At 37.6% G+C, this 20,479-nt stretch overlaps 2 protein-coding genes across 5 annotated transcripts in view; both read right to left on the bottom strand.

Moving 5' to 3' along the window:
* LOC106886232 (hornerin-like) overlaps positions 1-15,621 on the bottom strand; it is an 84,006-nt gene extending 68,385 nt beyond the window's left edge. Inside the window, exons 1-2 of the mRNA XM_014938964.1 lie at positions 15,577-15,621; positions 13,997-14,147 (exon numbers count right to left, since the gene is read on the bottom strand). Of these exons, the coding sequence (XP_014794450.1) occupies positions 13,997-14,147; positions 15,577-15,621 (196 nt within the window). The remainder of the gene's footprint in view (positions 1-13,996; positions 14,148-15,576) is intronic.
* A 435-nt stretch (positions 15,622-16,056) lies between these two features.
* The window catches only part of AGL (amylo-alpha-1, 6-glucosidase, 4-alpha-glucanotransferase), a 36,502-nt gene continuing 32,079 nt past the window's right edge, over positions 16,057-20,479 (bottom strand). For all 4 annotated transcript variants that reach the window (XR_001411645.1, XM_014939294.1, XM_014939291.1 and 1 more), the window contains one exon: positions 16,057-19,204. Coding sequence is in view for 3 of the 4 variants with exons in the window: in XM_014939294.1 (XP_014794780.1) it covers positions 19,087-19,204 (118 nt within the window). In the remaining variant the exon portion in view is untranslated. The remainder of the gene's footprint in view (positions 19,205-20,479) is intronic.

Below are 20,479 nucleotides of genomic sequence, written 5' to 3'. Positions count from 1 at the left end.
CATCAACAGTCAATAAAGCAAATTATTTGGTGCATTCCAAAGTTCTAGATGATAACATTAGTCTTGAATTGGACTGCTGGGGAGTTGGTAATGCACCCTAGTAATCTGAGTTACTCCCTACTTAATGACCTATGACCTCTTGATGTTATTTTGGAGCTTAGAATGAGAAAAAATGAAACCTTTCAAGAAACTGGTTGCTTGATGTGCTGAAAGCCAGTGGATCCTACAAAACTGAAGTGCTAATGAAGAATGAAAATGAAAAGCATAGCATATACTATATGAGAGCCTAAATTACATTTAGTTAACAAGACTAAAAACCATGGACTACCTGTAGAGCACATTCAGCATATTGGCAAGACTAGGAGTAAATTTACAAGTACAGCATCTACAGCTATTTCTTAGAATATCTTTTCCTAAAAAAACATATTTCTAAAAAATAATAAAAGGTTGAATTACATGTGAAAGAAAAGGTATCATTAACTGAGCTGAAGTTTTAAGTAGCTGGGGTTTTTTTTTGGTACTGAATAAAACCAGGTTCCCAAAAATGAAGCTTTGGAATCAGGAACAGCAATGTCGCTGATAGTACCAGCAATGCTAATTAACCGCTCCACTCGCACGCGTACCAAAATGATACCTAGTGCTATGAAGACAGGAGAGTGTTTGCTTCTGTCTATCTGCTAATCTAGATGAAGGACCCTTCTACGCTCAGAAATAATGGAACAGAAGAGGTGTGGATACACATATATATGCAAAGAAGACTATTTATTTATATGGCCTAGGCAACAAGATATTAGGTGTGACAGGCTTGAGCAATGTCTATTATCATTTCTGCAGATAGCTTGCTACACTAAAATAAGTCCTGTGACAACTATTTCCAAGGCCCTGACTGGGTGGTATTGCATTGTAAGTCCATTTTCAACTTTGCATCCAAACCATTTTGGCAGTTCCAAAAGTAGATTCATCCCAAAGCACTTGACAGTTGTACGATGATGGGAAATGTATTTTAAGGAAAAGATGGGGAAGAACACAAATGACATGGCAAGAAGCAGGTGGCACTGATCAGTGGCACTGCATATGGTATCCTTATTCTGTATTGATAAATTATGGGAAGTTGGATGCATACCTATATATATCTGAACATGGATAGATTGGTAACTGAAAATAACAATAATTATTTCATCTGCATTTATTCATCTGCTTTGAAGCAGCAGAAGAAAAACTTACTGGGTGGTTCAACTAATTAATTTATAGAGATGAAGATTTCTCAATGACTTGGAACTAGAGCTATTTCTTGGACGTGAGCTACTTTTATGTTTTAGGCATGAGTCCATCTTAGTATAGCTGAGATTTACTATTGCTGACAGTCAATAATTTCCTTATATCCTCCAGCTACTTTTGTACTACTCAAAGGAACATTATTACACAAAAAATCATATACTAGCACAAATTTGATGTATTTTTGAAACCAATGTATAAAATGGTCAGTCAGGAAATATAATTTCTATCTGTAGCTTCACCAAGCTTTCATAAACCCAACATAACTCAAACAGATTTTTAAAATTTATTTACAGTAACTACGATTGGATTACTTCTAGAATTTTTGATGCTCAGTACTACGTATAAGATTACAGGATCTGACTTAATATTTATAAAAGATGGTCATCTGGGTGACGGTGCAGATCTTGTCATACAAATGCAGTAACTGGAACCACAGGGGAAAGAATAACTGAAGAAAATGTTTTTGTTACAGCCTTCCGTCTCAAAGAAGTGTTCCATTCTCACCACAATAACAATGACTTTTTAGAAAAAATACAGAAACAAAAAAACAATTACAACAGAGTAGTCCAAGAAAGACAGCATCCAGAAAAGGTCTGCTTATATATCATAGATCTGGGGAACAATGCTATTATTGTTACCTGGTTACTTCTGATAAATTAGTTACACTAGCTTCATTGTTTTAAAATGAAAAATCACCAGTCAAATCTTATAAATCCAGGAGATTCATAAAGGTGTATCTATTCCAAAAAGCATCAGTAGCTTAACTTGAGCTTAATTTGATAATAATTTAGTAAAGAGCTATTCATAAATACAGTAGAAAGAATGTGAATGTGATCACCTAAAAAGACACTCCTTTTTTCTCCTGTCCTGGGAAGTCCAGAAGACGTTCAAGAATTTACGTGAAAATTGAAAAAGTCTCCCTTATGGCTTAGTCTGACTGCCCTGGATTGGATAAAGGAAATTTATTTTGTAAATTTGAATGTAGATTAAAAAGTCCAAATACCAAAGACTGAGCAAAAACATTTTGAAAAATTTGCCTGACAAACCCAACAAATTTGTCACTGTCAAGTAATATTTCTGACAAGAATTTAATGAGGAGATGTAATAAGCCATGAGGGAATCTGAGAATGTCAACTGTAATCCAGAACAGACAAGTGATTAGGACATCTGGACCTCAGACTCAGGCAGTCCTCCTGATTCTAAGCCAAGTTTGGCCGCCCCTATATTAATGCCATATTTAAGACCAGGAGTCAACTTTCACATTACTCCTGGAAATCTATCCTAGGAAAATCTATCTTATTGCTCTTTTTTCGAGCTCTCATTCTAGTGCATCTAGTCTTGGCAATAACTATACTGTGCCCCATTCTGCCTGATCCACAAGGTCCTTATCGATGCCAAGTCAGCATCCCTCACTAAATGTTCACTCCTCTTTTATTAAGAGATAGCTGTCATTCCATACCAAGAAGGAATCTTCTCGGTGTAAGTTAAATACATTTTTGGTGGTAATCTATTTTCACATTTTGTGTAAATTACTTTTCAATTGTTTTAGAGTCTAGAAGTTGCTTTGTTCATTGGTCTAAAATAGCTTGACTTTGGTGACTTAGACACAGAGTGAAAGATTTCTCTCGTGTTTCTTTGCAGAAGGCTATTGATGAGATACAGTGAGTGGGTAACATGGAGATGCTGAATGTATCTACTGGGGTGAATTCTTACCAGACTGACTAATTTAAAGAGGTTTGAATTTCACTGGATAATGAATTAACATTTTCAAGCACTTAGACTCCTTAAATTTACAAAAATAAAGAGACACATTAAACAAAAAATTATGTTTACAGTCAGAGCTAGTAAGCTTACTGGAGAAAAGGTTATGACTGCTTATGTCATCATACTCAACACAAGAACACCTTCTTGGGGCTTCCAGATATTGCCTTAATACAAATATGTAATATTCAGCTATAGACTTGAAAGGCACAAAAGCCCACAAAGAAACGATTTAACTATGGCCTTTCTCAGTAGGATCTTTGTTGTTTACTATTCAAAGGTCTCCTCCAAATGTGCCAGGACCGGGATGTTCTTGGCAATCAGGACCTGTCAGTCAATTAGAGTCTGGAGAGTTTCAAAGGTATTCCCTGACTGTTTCCCAAGCCCTTACTTTCACTCCACATAGCAATGAGAAGTCACCACAGGATGTGTTCTCACGATGCTATATCAGTGAGTTTTCGCTTTCACAGGAAAGCAGAAGCAGGTGAAGTCTCACTCCTTCAGCAGTGAACACTGTAAGGAACACCTAAGGAACAATTTCTGTTCAATATTCTTAACATGTTTTCATGGTGAATTAGAAATCTCTCTACCATAAGGAAAAAACCCCAACTTTCTACAAATAGTCAGTTCCTCAGGGCTGGAACAATGTCTTCCATTTTGATTCAAAATATTAAGCATGCCTGGAATCATATCTGAAATAAATTAAAAATTAAACTGAGAAATGCCTAACAACAATTTAACACAGAGTAATTTTGTTTAGAAATTCCTGTAGTGCATTCTATCCAAGGATATGATGACACCCATTGTTTACCAAAAGTAACGATATGAAATACAAAGATGCTTAATGCACCTAACACTGTGTTTCTGGGGGTTTTTATTCCCATGGCAATAGTTGGAAGTGCAGTATGTTTATTATAGCTATGTTTTCAGGCACATCTGTGCTCACCAGTCTGCAACTGTTTGATGGGGATAGAGTCTCTTAATGTCTACCAACATCAATTCATCCCCAAAACGAAGGCTTCTGTTTGGCACTCCCATTGTACGGCAATAGATGGAAGTGCAGTAATTGATAGAATTTGTAACACATAAAGCCTCAGAACAGCTCATACATCATACATTCTTTTGTAGTGCAAGTAGCTATAGAGCCTGATTTGCAAAGACTGCTCATTACAAGTAGCATAACAGACAAAGGACATAACATAATTTTTACTAGACTGTGAAATCTTTGTTTTCTCAAGTACTCAACTGTCAGGTACTTTGTTCTCCCATGTAGTATTCAAGGTATGGCAAAATGAGTGACAGATCAACAATGACATGCAATTTCCTAGATAAAGTAGTAACAAAAGAATACACACAACTCCTAGTATTTTGAAGAGGGGAATCTGTTTTGCAGGACAGCAGGAATGGAATGTACAAAAGAGTCCAATCCCTATCATTGCTTCATTATCATGTAACCCTGGGTTTAAGGGGCATGCAGAGACCTGAGCATAGAAGAAAATACAGAAATGAACTGAAGACAGCATAGCAACAAAGAGCTTCAAACAGGGGAGGGACAGGCATGTAAATGGTGCCTATTCCCAGGGAAGCATGACTTACAGGCTATCTTTCAGTGAAAGGAAAGAAAGAAGTCCCTGGTGTGTGTGCAAGCCATTCAGTTTACAAAAGCAGTGAAGTGCACATGCTCTACTGGATAAATACAGCTGCCCTCAAGAAAACACGTTGTTCTGAAATAAATAAATAAACCACTTCACGCTGGTAGCATTCCCTTCCATATACCAGTCATGAAAATGCTTTGAACTCAGATTTTACTTAATTACAAATACCTAGCTAGTCAACTAAGGCAAAGATCATGTGTTTTTGAAGTGGGTGCTCTTGTCCTTCCATTCAATTGTCCCCTTGTCTCTTGCTCATGATGTTAAGCCTAAATGTAAGATTATCACCTCTTGGAGGCAGAGACCAAGTATCACGCCTTTGAAGCACAATGAATCCTAATTAGATATAATCAATAATAATTATAGTTATGCAATGGAAAATAGGAAGGCGAGGAAGAGGAAATGGCTGAGATCATAATAAATACTTTGTATTAGGATTGATAGGGAAAATTAGTGTGAGAAGCTGGCCACATGAGGAAACGGATACCTATTTATTCAGGATTTTCTTAGAGTTGAAATAGCTAAGTTCAAGCCTACTAAGTGCCATATTAGACATGATTTACAACTTTAACAAGCTCTGGAAGTGAAGCTATACTTTCTTTCTAATTGAGGTACATGTATCTCTGAGGGTTTTGCTGTGGTAACCTCTTTGGAATGCAGCAATTGCCACCTACATGGCAAATTGGAAGTGTTGCATTCCTCTGCTAGTAATCCACTCCTCCATTTAGCCAGAGGACAGGGAGGAGAAGGAGGTGACTCCGAGAGAGGGAACAGTCAGAGTCACAGAGTATTCTACTGGAAGGGCAAAGCAGCACTAGGCGTTAACCTCACAATATAAGATTTAGAGCCCCTCGTCATAGATTGTGAAAGCCGTGTATTGCCATGAGATACAAGAACATTTGGACAAAAACGGGAATTGAGGTCCATGATACATCTGATCTAATGCTTTTGATCTAATGCTTTATGCGCCTACTGACCACTGAACTCTGGCATTCCCAGAAAGGTTGCTCAATGCCATCTTGCTAACACAAGATAGGTTGGGATTTTTTGGTTTGTTTTCTGACAGACTCACGGTTAAATGCTACATGCCCAAATGATAATTTCATACTACAGCTATTTTTTGTTTTCAGTTGAAGGAGATGCTATGCTACATCTGTGTAATGGTATCAGCATATATAAATATGTACATATGTAAATAAACAAAAAAACATCAGTATGTATCAGCATAATGCTGCTATTTCAGGTCTCAAACTTTACAAGTAAAATAATGTTTTATCTCCCAAATAGCTGTGGATAAAAGGGACAGCTTCTGAATGGATATGTACTTTAAAGGAAGAGAAAGTAGTGCTGCATAAACATAAGTTACTTAAGTTATTTTAAGAACCACTGTATTTTTCTGAATTTGATGGGAGAGCAACAGGAATGTCATGTATACTGTTTTATCTCGTCTGGTTAAAAAAAAAAAAAAAAAAAAAAAAAAAAGAAAAAACCCACCACAACCAAACCTGAAACACATAAATCTCATTCTTTTGGTTGCAGTTCAACAGCCTTATGCAATCTCCTAGACCAACCACAAGTGCACTTAGTCTCTACCTAATTTGACACCTGTGTTTTAATCACCATAAAAATAAATCCCATGTCAAACCCATGTTTTCTCAGTTGTCTTATTACTGTTGGCCCATATTCAGTTCCTACACTAACAAAGTAGCACTCATGTTAAATTTAAAAAGCATGTTCTGTATTAACTTTCCATATTGCACAAAGTCTGATCTTGCTATAACCTTATAGACTTATATTAATGCTAAACATAGCACTTTGAAGACCTAAAAATATCAGATTCAGTTATGAGTAGGTGTAAGATGACACAGTGTTCTGCAACTATTATTAATGAAGATAAAAGGTAGCAAGATTATTCATCACCATCTTAGTACTAAGTAGTGTAAATAAGGCTTTTTAGTGCAGGGTTGGGTTGTGCTCTGAGTGCAGGTCACAAGCCACTTCTTCTGGTCCTCAGTGGGATTTTTTTATTTTTTTTTTTTTTTTTTTTTGTTATGATGGTTCCACAGAGAACCTGCTGCCCGTCAAGGGTGTTGTTGGTACAAGGTCCCCCACAGCTGTGCTAGACCTGCAGTGACTGGGCATACAGAAAGCCAGGGTAATAAATGTAACTTTTAAGTCCTCTTATTCTTCCAGCATTTTTTAGTATTTTTGCTCTGCACTATGAATCTACTGCCCAGCCTTCTTTGGACCATCAGATCACTACAATCAGGTAGACTTCCTACTCAGGAGGACTGAGTAATTAATTTTCTGGAGTTACTCCAATCTGATGTTCCATCTATTAAATCGATCCCTTACAGAATGAATTATTTTTTGCAATAAATTTGAATGCAATTATAATATATAACCATCCTTATAGAGAAATATTAATTTACTATAATCTATTAATTTCAAGACTTTCAAGCTTAGCCTGATGTTATCCACAGTATGAAAGACAGACTATTTGTGAACATCTTATCACCTTTTCAGAAAAGAATAGCATCCTTTGTGCAACGGTAATTATAGAGGAACAGTAATATAAATACCCTTAATACAGCTTTTAATTAGGTTTAGCAAGTGAAAATATTTTGGAGAATCAACTCAGATGTAAAGGACTTCCTGGCAGGGATTCACAAAGCAGTAATTCAATAAAATTATTCTATCTGCTATAGCTGCATACTCATACTATTCTTTGTACTACTGATACATAATTATGCCTTTGCATGTCTGTTCTAAGAGGATTATACCACATCTACATCCCCAGTGTAAAATTTTCCCAAAAGTGTGTTAACCAGCTAGCTCTAGCTGCCATCCATTTCCTCATGTCCTGAAGCTACCAAAAGTTCTCAGGGTGCAGCAGTCACAATTTTCCAAGAAAGAAAGTTTAGGCCCCAGAGACACCTACATACCATGCAAATGTCTCTTCAGTTAATTCAGAGCAATTCTTAAATTCTTAGCACTGGAAACAGAATAGTGAGAGTGGCGTGTACTAATTACTGTCACAGCTGTTTAGCATTTCAAAGGATCCTGATATCTGAGTTTCATGCCAAAATTTTAATGTAATACAATACTTAATAAAGCATTAATACTAAAAAATGCTAAAGATGTAAATCCTTGACTTCTACTGCTTTCCTCTACATTTGAAAACATATATACATCAAACTTATACACATGTTGAAAGAGTATACTTATTAGCAGTACATTGAGTACATAATTATAGCAAATTGAATAGGGAACGCTGAGAATTAACTTTATGAGACAAAAGTTACTATTATAGTAATTACTATTGTGAGCTACTTTTGTATATGACATCAAAAGACTTTAAAATGTGAAGCTCAAGCACATAAAATATTAAAGTCTGATGTAGTACTTACGTTTCCAATGATTTTGATGATTCCTGGGTGAATTTCACAGTGGTATTTTAGCTACACTGAACAAGGGTGAGGGCTGGATGGAGAAATTGAGAGTCATCTTTAAGACACTGCAGTGAACAGGCTGAGCAGCTAGAAATGGGGCTCACAAAATAATGCAGAATTTTAACTGCAGTCAGGTGGAAAACAGGTTTTTTTAAGCCTCTACAGGAGTTCTTTTTCCCCAAGATCTCAGCATAAAAAAGAATCTGTTTTTCAAAAGTGACAATCAGATCACAACCGAAATAAGTTTGGAAATGCATCCATGATTACAATTAGTTCCTCAAGCTGCTCTTCCCTTCTGTGGTCTAGAACTCTTAGTCAGACTACTATTCCATTTCAGTATAATATCACTAGAGCCCTATGTCTGTGATGCCTGCATTTGGGGAGACAGAAAAATAGGACATAACGTGCATAAGAGTACAAATCTCTCCAGGCAGCTGGCAGTATTTCTGAATACCGCCACCATCTCCTCCTTCATCTTCCAGGATCTGGAAATATGGTCCATGGACAGCTGTGTCCAACAAAGGGACTCTTCAATTCTTACATTTATTAACATCATGGTAACAGACTGCAGATTACCTTTCTTGTACAGCATCAGTCCATACATTAATGGACACTCCACGAAAACTTGAGAATACTTTTCTTGTTCTTCATTTTACTGACTTTTTCTTGAGTCTCACATATGAATTATTTTATTCCAGGCTGAATGGTGTGCTTCCTGTTGAACAAAATGTTATTTTCTATTTGCTTACAATATAAATAAAGCTACAAAACCCCTCTAAATTAACTTCTACCGATGTTTAAAAAAAAAAAAAATCTAAATTTTTAAATTTTTGAAAAGTTTCTTTGCAAAGGTTTGTCATAAACTGTACCCCGAGTCCCCACATTTTGCATTCAGTTGTCTCATCTCAGAATTAATCTATTAAAAAATAAAATAAAAGCAACAATAAACGTTACTTTAATGCAACATTAATACAGGTAGTTTAAGTCATCTCAGTTTAATAATTTCAGTGATATTATACAGGATTACAGAATCCAAAATGGATACAGCTGAAAAGTTAAATAATAAAAACTAATTTACTTGTCAAAATCTACCTGGTGAAAAGTTTTGTAGTGGGAAAATAATTATAAATAGAATTCTTGTTAGTCTAACAGAAACTGTGTTGCTCTCAAATCACATTTGATCATTTTTTCAGAAGAGGACCATGAAAAATCAATGCAAATGGTACAACCTAGAAAATATTTTCATTTATTTGAAAAATGTCAAAACAAAATTTGAAGAAAAAAAGAAGAACGTTGGCAGTGTTTCCGATTCCTTGCTCTGCTGTGCATCTATGTCTTTTAAAGAATCTTGCCCACTCTGAACAGCTTCCTCCTTTTGCCCTCCACTGAAATACAGGGCCAGACAGACCATCCAGTAGGCCCAGACTAATATTAAACTGCAGCTTCCCGCTCTCCATCATTTTTATGTACTACAGCATGCAGCTGCACAAGACACCAGAACTTCCTCTTTCCTGCTTCCTCCCTTTGAAACACTCCACAGCTGAGGAAACATCCTCCTTATCCCTCTTTGGTGCCTTTATAGAAGTCCTTCTCCCATTCAGTGCCCTTAACCATCACCACATCTCTGACTTTCTTGAAGGATTCGCTAACCACCAAGCAGTAGGTTGCTCTTCAGACAATCAGTCTTAAGTCAAAAATAAAGCATCGAAGCATGGACTGAAACACAGAGGCTCCAAGAGATTAAAAAATACTGACAGCAATACTGTGGCTCTCCCTCTCAACAAATAATTACGTGCTTTATAATTTGAACTCTGGCAGCAGATATAGAAACACCTACCCTGTACAATTAAATGGGGCCTTTTATGTTAAATGAAATGAGGGAGAAGAATAGGAAGTAAGATGACACTTAACAGCAACATTCAGTTTAGAACAATTACTTCATCACTGATAAAAAAGTATGTGCTGAAATTTGGAAGAAAGGTTTAATTACCTGATTGAAGGCTTCTTATCTCAGCTACTAAACTAATAAACGTTTACTTTTTGAATAATAACTTTCAAGCTTCTGTAGTCAGTTTTCCAGTGCAGACAGAACAAAACTTTCTAATGGTTGTACTCAAAGAATTGTGGTCAACAGCTCAATGTCCAAGTGGTGAGCAGTGACACGTGGTATCCCTCAGGGATTGCTACTGGGACTGGTGCTGTTTAACAAACATCTTTGTTGGTGACATGGATGTTGGGATTGAGTGCATCCTCAAAAAGTTTGCTGACAACACCAAGCTATGTGCAGCAGTCAACACACTGGAGGGACGTGGACAGGCTTGATAGGTTGGCCTGTGTCAACCTCATTAAGTTCAATCAGGCCAAGTGCAAGGTCCTGCACATGGGTTGGGGCAATCCCAAGCACAAATACAGATTGGGTGGAGAATGGACTGAGAGCCACCCTGAGGGACAGGGATGTGATTCTGCTGGTGGATAAGCTCAACATGAGCTGCCAATCTGTGTTCGTGGCCCAGAAAACCAACCAAATCCTGGGCTGCATAAAAAGAAGCATGGCCAGCAGGTTGAGAGAAATGACTCTGCCCCTCTACTCTGCTCTCGTGACACCCCACCTGGAGTACTGGGTCCAACTCTGGAGTCCTCAACATAAGAAGGACATGGACCTATTGGAATGGGTCCAAGAGGGCCACAAATATGATCAGAGGGTTGGAGAACCTATGCTATGAGCACAGGCTGAAAGAGTTGGGGTTGTTCAGCCTGGAGAAGAGAAGGCTCCGGGGACACCTTATAGCAGCATTCCAGTACCTAAAGGGGACCTACAAGAAAGCTGGAGAGGGACTTTTTACAAGGGCATGTAGTGATAGGATGAGGGGTAATGGCTTCAAACTGGAAAAGGGTAGATTTAGATTGGATATCAGGAAGAAATTTTTCACTATGAGGGTGGTGAGACACTGGAACAGGTTGCCCAGGGAAGTTGATAAGGCCTCATCCCTGGAAGTGTTCAAGACCAGGCTGGATGGGGCTTTGAGCAACCTGATCTAGCAGGAGGTGTCCCTGCCCATGGCAGGGGGGTTGGAATTAGATGACCTTTAAGGTCCCTTCCAACCTAAACCATTGTATAACAACACAAGAACAAAACCTCTAAACCCTTCATGTTTTCATGGAATTTTTGTGCAAAGGTCAGTTTTGAAACCATGACAAATAATCAGATGAACATCTGTTTACTCCTACTAACACATATACCCTGTTATCAACTAGCTTTTATTTGCTTTTAACATTTTTGCAGATGTCTTCTCCAATTCGATAAATCCAAAGTACAATATTCTATTAGCTTTTTGGGACTACAAGAGAATTCTGTCTGTTGTGTTAGATTCACACAAAGGTACTGACTTTATATTTTATAGAAGCCAAAAAAACCCCTAATGTATGACTTTTAAAGAACCTATTGTTCCCTACCCTGGAACAAACAATAGTTTATAACATAAATACTTCTGATTTCTACTTTTAACTGCTGTTTGTAAAGGTGTATAAACTGTCTAAAGCCAAAATCATGCAAAAGTAAATCTGCAATTACCCAAGACATGGAAATTAAATTAGCCTATATTTACTGTGATCCAACTGATAGCAGAATCTGGTGCTTAAATTTAACTGAATGGCACCCGGAGGCCTTGGGAAAAGCTCTGGAGTAACCTAACTATACCAAGGCCATCAAAATGGCCCTCAGAGGCCTGGGGAGAGACCTGGAGCAGTACTGGCCAGTCAGCCATTACAAGAAAACAAAGCCACCTCTTCAATAGCTGTCATAAGTAGGTCTGATTATAGGCTTTACAAATTACAAAATTATCTGGAAAATGTGATGTTCCTACCCACCTTCAGCAACTGGAATAACTGCTAGAAAATGTAGCCTGTTAAAATCATGTAAAGCTGATGACTAGAACTTAAAGCTCTAGGACAGGTGCACTTGGATTTTGTCAGCTACAGTCTCCATATTTTTTCTTTTGTAATTGTATTTAATATAAAGCTGTTCTGAGCCACTTAAAATGAGCTATCATTTCATATTGCTCTTTTTATTCTTTTTTCTTACCATGTCTCAGTGCCTGAGTCCATCTAGATTCCTTCCTACTGCTTGTATTCTTATCTAGACTTGTCCATTACTGGCTTTCATTCCTAGAGTACAGCCTTACAATTATGTTTAACCAACAATATCACAACATAAATCTCAGGTCTACAAATCTTTCATACTCTGTGAGAACAAGGGCGTTCAACACAACCTCTGCGACTAAATCTAAGCACTGCACAGTTTTCCTGAGCCCCAAATTATTAATTTTTAATTACAGTTTCAGCATTTTTAGCCTCATCGTTTGCAATTGATTGTCCCAGAAAAATGCTGTGTGCAAACTGAATGCCATTTAAAAATACTTAGGTTAAAATATCCACAGTTATAGTGAAAGACTGCCCAGGCAGAACTATTTTCAGTTTTCACATTAAGTTTATTTGTACATAAACAAAACTTATAAAGAAACAGATATAAAAACAAGTAATTACAGAATCATTAGATGAACTACAACACAAATAATAAAAAATGCCTAACATCACCTGGTTTCACATCCTAGCACTTCCCATTCTTTAGAGATAAATAGATCCTTGAACTTTGCAATAAAACAGATAAACAGACTCCTGAACTTTTTAATACTGAAATCTACTCATTAGATTCAGTTATCACTTTAAGCCATCAAATTGTCAAAGATATATTCCTTTTCTCTTCCTCTACATGGGAATATGTTACCAAAACATAATCTAAACATCTAAACCAATTATTACTGTTTTGACCTGTGTGAACGGAGACTTCAGGAATTAGAACACAGACAAGAGAGTGTGTTCATACTGAAATAGACTTTCTCAGAAGGAAGAACCAGGCAACTCAATCTCCCAGCCTTGTCTTAACATGAACTTGAACAAGGGAAGGAGGCGAACTGGCGCCACCCTCTGCTATGAAGCTGCAAATGTTAATTTTTCAGCTATTATAAGTTGCATTATTCTTACCTGATCTATCATCCTCAACTTTCCACTGAGATGTTTACCCCCAGCCAGCCCACAGTGCTAGCCTCTAGGTTACCATACATTCAGGTAAGATCCTTTCTAATATGTCATCCATGGTGTTTAAATCAATCATTCACACCTACAAAATTTATATACCAAACTTGTTTCAAAATTCTACTTGCAACTCTCCTTAAGCATAATACTACAAACCATCTCAACAATAGTTAACCTACTAATGCCCTTCAATGACTGCTCTTGCCAAGACAAAATTATTTTGCTAGCCTTCAGGGTGTTATGCAAGCAGTTGTGAGCCTTACTTTTCCATTTGGAACCAATTTTTCATTGCCTATTATTAGAGCAGACACCACTCTCCAGGTCTAGACTGTATGTAAGATTCTTATCGAGAATGGCTGTAAGAAAATTTACAAACAATTTTAAAAAGCAGCTCCTGAATGTATCCCACAAAAACCCACATTGTTCAGTTTGTAGAATGATGTCATTTGCAAGAAATAAATCTTTCAGCTTTCCTGAATTTTTCTATGATTGTAACTCTAAAAAACACCCTAAACCCCCCACACTTGCACTATTATCATTTAACCTCGCTTTGGAGCATCATGCTTTAAAATAACTGTACTTACAAGTGTGTCAGTCCTAAGTGACTGCAAATATCTTTCTTCCTTTAGAACTGATTAGGAGACATCATCTTACGTTTCTCATCACTACACAAAATCAGGCTCCAGTTTATTTTCTAAAAGACTTAGAACTCAGAAGGATAGAATCCCACGTTTGTTAGCAAATTTAATAAGAGGAACTTACCTCTATTAGTACTGGAACTCAGATCATCCAGTTTAACACCCTTGCCAGGCTGCAGCACAATTCTCTTCTTTTGTGGCCTGCTTTCATTCCCATTGCAAAAAGGCATTACAGGGAAAACGGTGTCTCCGTCTGAAGTTGGACTGAGATATTGCTGTGACCCACACATGGACACAGAGACGGGAAGTGCTCCTGGGTCTCATAAACTACATCTTACGTGACTTGAGGTAAACAATTTTACTATTTGTCAAATGTAGTCAGTAATACCAAACTTCCTTCATACAGTACTCAGAGATTATTAAACAGGGCAAACAGAAACTGTGGATGAAAGGTTGTACATAGCACAGACATACCATGGAGAGAGAAAGATTTCTGAAAGAAATGGATTCAAGGAGGCCACGCACAATGACAAACACATCACAAGCAACAGGAATATGCAAGTTCCTACAGAAACTCAAGAGCACAGATGGCTAATAGTACCACCTGACTAACAGGATCACATTTTTCTTTCTATATTGCTCTCAGGTTCATTTTCCTACCACCACAACTGGTAACAACAAGGTAATTCTGCTTTGGAATTTGATCCTGTGAGAAACAGTGATTACCAAAACAAGTAACAAGTAAATTGCACCTTGTTCTGGATTTTACATGATGCTCATGCTCCAAAATCAACATTCAATTTCCTCATTTTAAATGGATGTTGCTCCACTCGGACAGCCGCACTTTTAGGCAAAACTCAGTACTGGGAAGCCTCTGCTTTAATTTAGCAAGCACCTTCTGTGAAGTACCAAGCACAAAGACTGTGAATAACTCTAAGGGTTGAGCTCTCCCTCATTGGAACAGGCTGCTGAAGGAAGTGGTTGAGTCCACCCCTGGATGCATTTAAAAGACAGGTAGACATAGAGCTTAGTGATACAGTTTAGTGATGGTTTTTGTCAATGTTAGGTTGATGGTTGGACTCAATGAGAGGTGAAAGGTTCCTTCCAACTTAGGCAATTCTGTGATTCTATAAGCTCCAAAGTTTGCACAACAAACCAAACACCAACAGGGGAATCCATTTTCCTTCTCTCTGTTTACAAGCACATTAAAACAAATATTTTTCTGTCAATCAGGGCAAGTTTCACCTGTTTTCCTGACAGGCAAGCACAGGCACTTGCCTATAATCAAACTGTGCTGCACCTGCTGCCAGTGTTGAACAACTTGCACAGTTTCATTAGAGGCTTCTCCTAATGACTTAGCTCATTAGGCTCCAGCAGGATTGTGTTTTGCCAGTCGTTGCTGCTGAATGATGAGGTGCTGCGGAACCCTGTGGCTAGAGGGGAAGATACAAGGGCTGGGCCTGCAAAGGGACTTTTACTCGGGAAGGTAACCCAAATAACCCTTCAAAAGTTCACTAACGCACAGCTACACAGCAGCCGCAGTAAACGCCAGACGCAGTTAAAGGCTAGTTTGAGCACGCGGTTATGATTAATTGCATCTCCACCAACCTGTCACCCACTGGCAGGCCCATGCAGGCCGCCCCTCGAGGCGCGGGCCAGCCCTGTGGCACAGCTCCCCGCCCTCCGCCCCGCCCTCCACCTCACCTCCCCGAGCCGGCCCGGAGGCTCACCGCACACCGATGGCGCCATCCCGCCTCAGAGGCGGCACTCCTGCCCCTCAGGCAGCCCGCGGCCCCCTGCTCCGGCTCCTCTCGGCGGCCCCTCACCTTTCCCGGTGCCGGGCGGGCTCTCAGGCAGGCGCTGAGGCCGCGGGAGCCCCTCAGGCCGCGGGGCAGCCAGCTGGGGGGGCAGCCCTTCTCAGGTGATGAGATTAGCTGCCTCTCCAGGGTGGCCTACAGTAAAACCCCAAGACAGGCAGATCTCAGATTTCCTAACTAAAGATGTTTCCCAAACTGCTGTCTGCAATCTCAAAAGCAGAAACCTGCCTGGTCACCCCTAAAACTTCATCTATTTATTCCTCAGTTTGGCTGCTTGATCTCTCAGATGCGTGCAGTATTGCCAACAACTGAACAAACAGCATCATTTCTAATAGTTGGCCTTTTTCCAAAACAACCACATGAAAAGTTAACTGTCTGAATGAAATAATTTTATTTTGTGCATTTCAGAAATAAATGAATAATGACATTTTCTAAAATCAGCTGCTGCCGTGCTAGACAGACATGTAAAACTCATCTTTCCATTTTACATTACAACATGCAGTGTCAGAATGATAGGTTATTTCACTTGAATTCTCAAGTTAATAGCTCTTGACAGATTCAAAGATTGTTAACTGTACAAATACTGGTAACAGTGAAAATTATTTCCATTGGGAGGAAGGAAATAAAGATGTCTCAATACCATATAGCTCAAGAAACACCAACTGGAACACAATGGATTAACTGTTCTTACTATGTTCTTTTGTTTATTTCTAAAACATTTTACTGATTATAAGTTTGCATTACTAGAAGTTACTGAGTGTATAATACAGAAGTTATTAATGAATAAAAATAGAGTTCAAGATCAGACAACATGTCAGCTCTTTCTAGAGGATAATCATACAGAATTTATGTAGGTGAACACCAGCTCATGTCAGTGTTATATTTAACATTGTTCACTTCCCTCTTCATTTTTAAATTGTCTGGCTTGACAGAATGTTGAGTAGCTTTGTGGTTAAAAACCAAACCCCCCCCACCTCAAACCAATAACCCCCCCAACCCTTCCCAACAGTTATAACCTCAAATCTTATTTTTGTTGCTACTTAACAGCAAAGTCAACCAATGATACATATTTTTCCTATTTATTGTCACTAAAACTATGCTCAACTAATGAGTGCAGAAGCAACATTATAAACGGGCATGTTTAAAAGTTCCATAACATACATATTTGTGTACACAGTGGTGATTTATCTATAAAATTTTACTATTAAATTAGAAAAAAAACTAGCAGTGACAAATATGCAAGCCTCTATCTGCAGTGCAGTTTGCAAAATAGTGGAAAGTCATCTCTAACAATACAGGAAGGCTTTGATGAATTTCACAACAGTTTTGTGCTGTTTTTTTTTTTTTTTTCCAACACTGAAAGAGTGTTATTGCCAATGTATATAATTTGACACCCTGTGGAAATTTTTTTCAACAGTCACAGCTCTTAAGCTCCACCTTCAATTTTTAAAAAGTTTCATTGAGCAAGAACAATTTATCCTGCTGTATTGTTCCTGCTTCCTAAACCATAGGAGCTATAAAACATATCTTGAAATAATAAATGTGAAATAATTATTTAGGAAAACAGTAAAAAGCCAGTGATACAGTAGGACATAAACCTCAATATAATTATAAAGATTTTTGGAAATATGCGTACATTATGAAAAATACTTCATATGCCTCTTGCACAATAAAAAAAAATAATCTGTGGTTGACATTTCAGTAACATGTTTGATCAAATGACATCTCTCATTCATTGTGTCAAGAAAATAAAAATTTCCCAGCCCGTGTACTGCAGCAGCTCAAAAGTTGAGGTACAACATAGACCTTCCCTAATCATAACTTCTAAGTACTTCAAAGGAGTTAAAATATTTATTAATCTTTCAAGTTAACAGTGTGACTATATCTGCTTCTTACAATTCATCTGTCTTCTGCTTATTACCTTGCCCTTAAACGTATCTACCTGTAACACACCTCCTAGAACAGCACACTTGCCCCGTACTTTAGACAGGGTACAGAAACTTTGAAATACAGATACAATAAAATCTTGACCTATGTGTTATTAGTGCATTATAATTACATCCTGTGCATATTTTTTCATATGATGTCTAACATTAAGAAATGCAGTATCAGTTTTGCTTCCCCCCCTGCCACGGTGTGGGAAGCATTGTCAGCCTCACTCTCTCCCTGTTTGTGGTACCAAGATGGAAAAACAGCATGAATAGAGAGATGAGAATTAACAACTGCACTTCTGTCAACCACCCTTCAGTTTGGGAACACTGAACTGAACTCAGGAAGGACACACAGGCATCCAAATATGAAAGAACATACGTGTTTTGCATCATGTTCATGGGATGCTGTACCAAACGAACAGCACAGAGGTAGCATGCTTATTCTTATTGGTGCAATTTCAAAAGGCCTAGAAACCTCATCTTCTCTTCTCTGGTGGTAGGCTAATATCTCTTCCCACTAATGCTAAGTGTTTCCACCTGCTTCAATAGATTTTCCTAAGAATAAAGGGCTGAGGTGATCATACCATTTCAATAAATTATTTGAATTAAGCAGTCAAGCACACTGACTTCTCTATCTTTGGCCTCCCCTAACATATAAGCTGTGCACTGTATGCACACGCACATGTTTCTCACTAATTCCTCATGGTGAAAAACAGATTTAAATGAAGAAATAGGTTTCCTGAATGGCCCACAGTACTTAAATTTAAAAATGGACTAGCATGGGATATTACCTCATTATTGCTTAAGTTAACTCTCAAAGGTTGGTTTATTACAGTATTCACACACTTTATTTCTGTGGTTGCTTAATGGATTTTTCAACTGAACACATGCCAAAAAATCCCAAACCCATAATACAGTTCAGAGAGACAACGTATTATGCCTTCATTAACGTATGCCGCTACAGCACAAAGCATACCGAACTCAGAAAGGTATAGGTTAATCTACTCCTCTTTAAGCATGCATTTGCAAAACATCCATTTACTCTCAAAGAGACAGAGGAAAAAAAAAAAAACCAAAAACATAAGAGCTATGCTACTTATTTTCAGCTCACGAAAGAGCCACTTTGTTACATTAAGATTTGGATTTGAAAAGTCTAAAAAAAACCTGTGCTACTTAAAATTAAGTTTGTGCATGTTCTTAAAATTGCTCCTTACTAAAAGCTTCTGCATTAAGTGTGCGCTGCAGTTTTATTTTATTGTCATGGCCTGATTTACAAAAAACAAGCTCTCCAAGCCCCCCCCAGTTATAGGGCATAGAAGCTGCTGGCATTCAGCATCTTTGAAAGTCAGGACATGGATTAAGTGATTGTGCAGAACAGGACATTTCCTGTGCAGTATATGCCAAGTGTTCATTTATGCCCAATAATAAGACCACAGAAGTTTCATCAAATGAATCAAAATAAACTTTTACAAGTCATAAAGGATTTCAAGGATAACACCAATCGACCAGGCCTGAGTTTCACAGCTAAAAGGGCAATACTGTCCATTTTCATTGGTCAATTCTGGAAGCCCTTTCCAGGATGATCTGATAAAATAAAAAACAAACGAGTGGTATTGTTAGATTATACATTGAAATTAAAACATTTAATTTTAAAACCTTTTAGAAGATTATCTCAGTAGGAAACTGAAAGCCATTACTAAAGGTATCTTGTCTTACAGACACAGTATGGTCTTTAATTTTTTTTTTTTTTTTCTTTTCCTGCAGCTGGGAATTTTAGTTTTTCATGGGGGTGCCTCTCCTTCAGTGTAGACTCCCTGCTTCTAATAATATCTGAACTTATACTGGCTCCTATTGGTCCTGTTTCTCATTCAGGTAGTCTTGCAGCTGCAAGAATATGAATGATCTTTGAGATAACTGAATGATATTCAAACTACACTTGAAATTTAATTATGATACTAAAAACTGATAAAGGCTGAAAGATAGCATGACTAGAAAGCCTTTTTTTTCTCCATTGGAATAAAAAACTCAAGAAACTAATGTACCTACTGAAATACTCATATGTTGACCCTGTTGCTTCATAAATAATTCTGTACACAAATAAAATATCAAAACAGAGTAGAAGTACGCTAATTATTGTGCAAGTTATTTGGTAATATTACCAAACAAGACACTGGAACAAGACACTGTGTAAGGCAAAAAGTTGCTTAACGATCCCTTTTCTTCCTTGTGTGGTCAGACAAACCCTCCTGTCTTGACCAGTCCTACTGACTCACTCTTATGAGTACAAATAAATGCATATTTGAAGTATTGCAGAACAGATTATATGGACTAGATATCAAGGGCAAGATCTTTGTTTTGTTTGTTTTCATTTGTCTCAAATCCTTAAAAATTAGAAATATCAGCAGACAGAAAGAAGGGGGAAAAATAGTGTGGGTTTGGTGGTTTGGTTTTTAAGAGGGAGAATTCAAAATGCAAAGGAACATTTAAGGGCCATAAGCAAGTTCCTCTGCTTTCTTGGAATATCAAACTTGAAGATTCTGAAACTGTCATACTAATTTCCTCATTTGTAACACAACTAATCCTAACAATATTTTGCATCACCTTATCTGCCACAATTTTTATCTGTCACTACTAGCCCTTTAAACTACTTTGTTTTGCAGGGTTTTTTTGAAATAATTTGATTTTTTAAAAAAGCAATTCACCAACATTTTTTTCTGAAATTTGTTTTTCGTATAAAATTAGATGCTAATTTTTAAGTAAGGTTTATTTCACTGTCTTCACATTGGTAAGCATTAGTAATTCTGCAATCTATAAAAGGCACTAAATCTCAGCTGTACTTGAAACCTGAGCTGAGCTCTG

This window comes from Calidris pugnax, unplaced genomic scaffold (genome assembly GCF_001431845.1).
Source record: "Calidris pugnax isolate Ruff unplaced genomic scaffold, ASM143184v1 scaffold18, whole genome shotgun sequence".
NCBI lineage: Eukaryota > Metazoa > Chordata > Aves > Charadriiformes > Scolopacidae > Calidris > Calidris pugnax.
The sequence above is the reverse complement of the archived record's forward strand: the minus strand, read 5'-3'. Positions and strand labels throughout refer to the sequence as shown.